This window comes from Emys orbicularis, chromosome 17 (genome assembly GCF_028017835.1).
Source record: "Emys orbicularis isolate rEmyOrb1 chromosome 17, rEmyOrb1.hap1, whole genome shotgun sequence".
Lineage (NCBI taxonomy): Eukaryota > Metazoa > Chordata > Testudines > Emydidae > Emys > Emys orbicularis.
The window spans coordinates 2,062,811-2,069,713 of NC_088699.1; the positions used below are offsets into that span (position 1 = coordinate 2,062,811).

Here is a 6,903-nt window from a genome sequence, read left to right on the forward strand (position 1 = left end):
TGCACGAGAGGGGGTTCCTGAGCAGATCGAATGGTGCGCCTGGCTGGCCATGTGGGTCCTGGTCACAGCCTGCAAACGGTAACGAGATGGAGCCTCAAATGTGTCCAGGGCTCCAGCAGGGCCAGAGGAGCGGGTCAGCTCTGCCTCAGCCAGGCCAGGGGCGGCTCAGGGAGGCCAGGAGGTCACAGTCAAAGTCTGCAAAGGCGACGGAGGATTCCAGGGCCGCCGCCTCCGCTTGCCGCGCAGCCACGACGACGTCCATCGGGTGCTTCTGCAGGAGCTCGGCGTCAAAGGTCACGCCCCGGAAGAAGAGGTGGCTCTTGAAGTGGTGGAGGTAGCGCAGGCGCCGCAGGGGGTTTCGGCACAGGAGCTGGGGAGGGAGAGCCTGACCGTGAGAACGGGCTGCGTGTACAGGGGATAGACTCAGCCAGCACTGCCCTGCTGGAGAGGGGATGGCTGGGACCAGGGAAGGGGGCGCAGGAGGGGTTGGAAGGAGTTACCTCGCTGAGCAGGAGGGACAGCCCCCGGCTCAGGGAGCCTGGGCTCTCGTAGCTGCAGCGGTTCACACTCGCCAGCATGGCCAGATGGTCTCGCTCGGGAGGAACTGGGAACTGGGGAGACAGGAGAGGACTGTTAGTCCCCCGGAAGGAAGCATTCCCGAAGAGGATGGTGCCTCCCATTGACCACTGCCTCTGCGCAGGCCCAGCAACTGCAGCAGGAGCCCAGCCCAAGGTCCAGGCTGGAGCAGCTTAGGGGAGGAGCCAGGCTGCAGCGTGAGCACCACAGGTTGGTTGCAGGTACCCATCAGACACACCATCTTCCAGCCCTCAGCAGGCCACAGCCCTCTGGGCTCAAGCCCTTCCCTGATCTATTGCACAAGAGCCACAATCCAGACCATGGCCCGGGCGGAGGCTCCAATGCATCGTGCAGGTGATAAGAAGCAGGGAACCCGCCGGCAGACTCCAGTAGTGCCGGCGGAAGTGCTGCCGAGTGGAGGCAGCCTCAGAACAAAGAGAAGGGTGGCCCAGTGACCCATCCACATGGGATCTGGGAGAGACAAGGGAGCACAGGTGTCTCCTCTGCCCCCAGACCCTCCCACTGGCCAGTGTGGCTCCATGGGATAGTAGGGCTGTGTGCCCAGACCAATAGGGATGCTGCCCCAGCCCCTCGCGTCCCAGTGATAGAGAATCTGACCCCATTGCATCTCCCCTGACCCCGTCACCTCACCTTCCCAGTAGCCAGGGTAAAGAGCAGGATGCCCAGAGACCACCAGTCAGCAGAATGGCTGTAGGGGCCTCCGCTCAGCACTTCTGGGGCTGTCAATCCCAAGAGAAAGCAGAGTCAGGGATTGTGCAGTGCCCGACCCCCAGCCCCATTGCCCAGCGGCAGCCTGTGCCAGCCTTACCCATGTACTGCAGGGTCCCACAGATGGTGTAAGCCCTCTCCCCTCGGCGCAGGTGGCGGGAAAGGCCAAAGTCTGTCAGCTTTAGGTGCCCTGTGCACAGACACACACTGTATCACTGCTCTGCAAGAGCCCTGCCCACATGGAGTCAGCCCAGCATTCCCCCCCGCACCCTACCCCCGACGCTGCCAGCCCAGCATTCCCCCCCACCCCCCCGCCCCAGACGCTGCCCGCCCAGCATTCCCCCCCACCCCCCGCCCAAGACGCTGCCAGCCCAGCGTTCCACCCCCCCACCCCAGACGCTGCCAGCCCAGCGTTCCCCCCACACACACCCCGCCCCAGATGCTGCCAGCCCAGCGTCCCGCCCCCCCGCCCCAGACGCTGCCAGCCCAGCATTCCCCCGCCCCAGATGCTGCCAGCCCAGCATTCCCCCCACCCAGGGAACAGCGGCTCAAGCCTAGTGTGGAGGGGGCAGCGCTGCACGTACCGCGTTCATCCAGGAGTATGTTCTCCATCTGAAAAGGAGAGAGAGGTCAGAGCTCACATTACCTCCTTGTCCAGGGTGTACTCAGCCAAGCGAGGCCACCTGTCCAGGACACACCGGCTGGCCTCGCGGGCCTGGAAAGGGCCATATTCCCATCAGGCTGGTCGCGAGGCCCCCCTGCGGCTCACACCCCACGTCTGCCTGTGTGAGGAGACCAGTCCCTCCTCTAAGAGCCGCCCAGGGTCCACAATGGGCTGGATCAGGCCTTGGGCAGCACTCGCCCAAACTAGTGGGGGAAAGAGCAGCTGCCCACTCCCTCCACTGAGCGGAGCAGCTGAATCCAGCTCCCACCCCACCGGATGTGAGTTTGGGGCCTGGGGGGAGGTGAGGTCCCCCCATCACAGAGGAACTTGCCACCCCCCCGCTCCCCTGCTCCTGACAGCCAGCACTGACTCGCAGCCGGCAGCAGGGCAGCCCATCACCCCGAGCGTGTCACTGACTCGGTCCAGCGAGGGGCAGGGCAGGTCAGACCCCCTCTCCCAGGGCACTCGTACCTTCACGTCTCGGTGCACAATGCCCAGGTCATGGAGATAACCTGGAAGGGGAGAAAGGAGGAGGGTCACCAGAGCCCCACCAGGCATGCTGAGGAGGACCATAGGCCTGCCCCAGTACAGAGGAAGCTGTCTGACCATCAGCTCCTGGCAGGCAGGGAGGAGCCCACACCTGGCCCCTCTGCCCCACACAGAGCCTCCTCCCCAGGGCCCAGGGTGCTGGTAGCATCAGCCACACGGCTCCAGGGAACCCACAAGGACTGTGCCCCAGCACAGGTCCCTATGCAAGTGCCCCTCAGCAGGTCACTCACCCAGCGCCAGAACCAGCTCGGCTGCGAACAGGCGAATGGTGGCTTCCGCGAAGCGCCCCGAAGAGGCCCAAAGTGTGTGCAGGTCTCCGGTGCTGCAGTATGTGCACACTGCAGAGGGAGCAGGACAGACAGACAGACATTACAGCTTAGGGGGGCCCAGCACACACAGTCAGTCCAGCTGGGGAGAGCCAGGACTCCAGGCAAATGCAATTCCCTTCCCACAGATCACATCTCAGAGACCCTCTACAGGGCCTGCTGGAGAGACAGGGCATAGAGTGGGCATGGCCCCCGGGCTGATATTTGCAGTGCGGCTGCTTCCCTTTGCTGCTGATCCCTTCATTGCCCGAGGGCCAAGAGAACCATGCCAGCCCCGGGTAGGGGAGCCAGGTAGGGTGACCAGACAGCAAATGTGAAAAATCGGGACGGGGGTGGGGGGTAATAGGAGCCTATATGAGAAAAAGACCAAAAAATCAGGACTGTCCCTATAAAATCAGGACATCTGGTCACCCTAGAGCCAGGCCTGCAAGAGGGAAATGCCTTTATCCTGCTCACATGACCCAGCCATGGGTGGCCATAGGGGAGGGGAGCGAGCCGCAAAGCAGCTCCTAATCCACAGGGGATTGCGGGCGGCAGAGCCAGGCTGCACTCCAGCTGCCAGAGCTCTGAGGGCGGGCGGACAAGAGGTTTAATGTCGGTCAGATGCACAGAGCCGTGTACGCGCACACGGAGAGGGAAACATACACGGGGGGCGGGGCCCCTACTCTAGGGAGACGCCGGGGGGCAGATGGTGACTCACTAATGAAGAGATGCCGCTGTCCCTGCCAGCTGTCCCCTAAGCAGTGAACAAATGGGTGGCTGACCTGCCTCTGGGGACAAAGAAAAACAGGACTCATGAGTATCTGAGCTGGGGATGGGGACACCCACGGGGAGAAATCGGGGAGGAGGAGAAGGGGAGGAGCAGGAAGGCTCAGGACGTCCCTCTTGCCAACGCGCCCTAACCCTCCCTGGGATACAGCCCTCACCCGGGGCAGGCCCCGACCTCATGGCATCTCTGGAGAGGGCTCAGGAGAGCCAGCCACACCCAGATCCCCAATGGGGCTGGCGGCAACTTGGCTAAGAGGCACATCTGCAAACCAGATGCTGAAGCTGTGGTGCCAAGGAAGGGACAGTGCTCCTAGGGCACTGAGCCGACGTGGCCAGTACGGCCTGCCTGGGACTCTGAGCCAGGAAGGTTGGTGACAGAACGAGCTCAGGGCAGCTGGCCAGGGCCCTGGGGCGGGGCAGCTTCCACAGTCTAGTCTCTTCCCCAAGCCACCCCTCCCTTAGGGGATCCCCCTACCCCTCCGATGCGCCCCATGCCCCCAAGGAGAGCGGCAGCTACCTGGATGCTGACTTCCTCCTTGCACTGCTTCAGGGTGTCACGCCGCAGCACCTCCACTTTGGGGACCACCTACAAGAGAAGGAGCCAGGGCCCCAGTGAGTCAGCACAGGAGAACGAGGCAGCGCCCTGGGCAAGGGGGGCAGTCAGACGGGCACCCACCTTCACAGCAAAGACCTTCTCCCGCCCGCAGTCCAGCACTTTCAGGACCGTCCCAAACGAGCCTTTAGCAACAAAGCCCAGAATCTAAAAGGAAGGAAGCAGTAAGTGTGGCCAGGGTGTGGCTGCGCCCATCAGCAGGGCCAGGCCCCGCGAGAGCAGCACGGGACTCAGCAGGGACTACCCAGGGCAGTGTCTCCTGGACAGGCTGGACAGAGCGTGGGGGGAACCATCCCAGCCTCCCGCCCCCCTGCTCCGAAAGGATGGGGGGTGAACCCCAGCCCAGGGGCGTTCCTCTCTCCAGCGTTCTGGTTGTCAGAGAGGAAAGGCGAGTAGTCGCAGGGCCGGCGGGAGAGCTGGAGGCCAGGGAACAGATGCTGCCTGAGTCCCAGCTGGAGAGCGGAGCTTGGTGACACTCCTGCATGCGGGATCGTGCGCCAGCACTGCTGGGCTCCTTGACTCCGGCTCGGCCCTGGGGCTCCCAAAGGACCATGCAGGCCACAAGAGGCCAATCCACACCCATGGGCCCTGGTCATGGCTTGTTCCCCGCCCCAGCCACCCCCCAACGGCTCGGCGCTGGGCATCGCACCTTGAGCTGAGGCTGGCCCAGGGGGGGCCGGATGGGGAACTCCGGGAGGAAGAGCGAGACGAACTGCGGGACTGGCCACCCCGTCACCACCTTCTCGCCCAGCCGGGGCAGCTTCTCGCCCAGGCCTTGCCGCTGCTGGAGGCACCTCCTCGTGGCCAAGTTGCGCTCCAGCCCGGACACCGTCACCCCAATGCCAGCCAAGACCCTCTTCCAGCTCCGGACCCAGGAGACCTCGGCTGCGAAGCCACCGCCCTGCAGAGCCAGCAGAAGCATGAGCCCCAGGCCCATGCTGCAGCCAGCTCTGGGGCAGGGCACAGAAACCAGCTGTGTGGAACGGGCCCATGGACCCACATCACAGCGAGACCCGGGCGGGGGGCGTCCCCCTGCGGCCCCGCCCCCGGTACGCACCTTGAAGGGGCCCAGCGGGGGCTCGGGCTCGCTGCTGGCAGCTCCCATCGCGTCTCCTTCCTACGGCAGCCCCGGCCCCATCGCGTCCCGGCAGCAGAAATCGCTGCGCCCGGCCCGGCTAATCCCCCTCTGGGCCGGTTACATAAACAGGCGGGATCCCGTCCCCGCTTCATTGCCATGCGAGCCCCGCCCCCTCATGCATAATGCAAATAACCCACTACCCCCTCATTGCCATGCGAGCCCCGCCCCGCTCATGCCTAATGCAAATAACCCACTACCCCTTTATTGCCATGCGAGCCCCGCCCCCTCATGCAGAATGCAAATAACCCCCCACCCCCTCATTGCCACGCGAGCCCCGCCCCCTCATGCAGAATGCAAATAACCCCCCACCCCCTCATTGCCATGCAAGTCCCGCCCATTTGCTTGTTCGCTCCTCCTTAGAGGACACACCCAATGGCTGCTTTATTCAGGACAATTTGTCCTAGGTTATGCCCACCTCCTGGATATTAATCAGCATCCAGGAGCCAGGCCCAGCAGGGCCATAAGGGGCCCCGGGGCAGACATGGACCCTGCTGGCTCTGCCTTTAGCTGCCCCAAGCACCGCAGCAAGCAAGGCCCTGGGACGTTGCTCAGGTCATGCTGTCCGGAGTTAGTTCCATGGTTCATCCTCCTCCCTCAGCCAGCAGCTGCTGCTGCTCATCTCAGCGAGGGTCTCAGCCCCTGTGGACAAAGGACCCAGCCAGAGCCCCCAGCCCACAGACAATAACCGACCTCGGGCTCTCATGCTCTCTCCTGGGCACCTGCTGCCAGGAAGATACTGGGGGAAGGAATGCCTCTGACTACCGCAGTGCCGGTGCCACTGAAAAAGGCCCAGCAAGGTCAGCTGCTGGGCCTCATCTCAGCCGGGGCCCAGCTCCACAGTGCAGCATGGGGCTGCCCTAGCCAGAACAGCACTGACAGGCCCAGCACAGAGCGGGGGGCATGGACTGAAAAAAAGCCACCGAGCTCCTGTTTATAAAGCAGCCGGAGCAGAGGCAGGTGGTGGGGAGAGCACCACAGCTGGGAGCACGGAGAAGTTACACGTGGAACAGGGTGAAGCCAAGGGGTGTTCATGGCACCTAACCAGGGGGCAGCTCCCCGGAAAGGTTCCTACCCCTAGGCAGTAATCTGGACCCGAGCTGGATAAACAATCCATGAAAGTGTGTGTGTGGGGGGGGGGGGGGGGTAACAGATCAGCTCAGTCACCTCCAGTTGCACCTCAGCCCCAGCAGCCCCCATGTTGTCCAGGGAGCTGGGACTCACAGACCAAGCAAACCTTGTACTGCACAGCAGAGCTCTGCCAGGGGCCCCGAGAAACAGAGCAGGCCGGGCTGCAGCCTGCACCAGAGAGTGAGGGGAAAGCAGCTCAGCGGGCCATGAGGCTCCAGTAGCCATCAAGTGCTGGTAGCTCTCTGGGTGGGGGAGCAGGCTCAGACTGGGCCCAGGTGCTAGCAGTATGCTGGTAGGACGCTGGGCCCTGGCTCCAGCCCTCTCCCTGCTGGGGAACGGATCAGTAACACCAGGACAGAGATGGGTCCAAATTAAAAACTCTTATTTAAATTCTCCTCCGTGCCCACTTCCC

The 6,903-nt window shown here is 63.5% G+C and overlaps 1 protein-coding gene across 1 annotated transcript; it reads right to left on the reverse strand.

The window, feature by feature from the left end:
- Positions 1-145: 145 nt before the first annotated feature.
- RSKR (ribosomal protein S6 kinase related) lies at positions 146-5,217 on the reverse strand. The gene is given in 12 exon segments (XM_065418497.1): positions 146-370; positions 501-611; positions 1,228-1,316; positions 1,406-1,495; positions 1,890-1,917; positions 2,441-2,481; positions 2,749-2,856; positions 3,545-3,614; positions 4,130-4,198; positions 4,289-4,372; positions 4,875-5,153; positions 5,155-5,217. Coding segments are annotated over 12 exon segments (1,257 nt in total).
- Between the last annotated feature and the right edge of the window lie 1,686 nt (positions 5,218-6,903).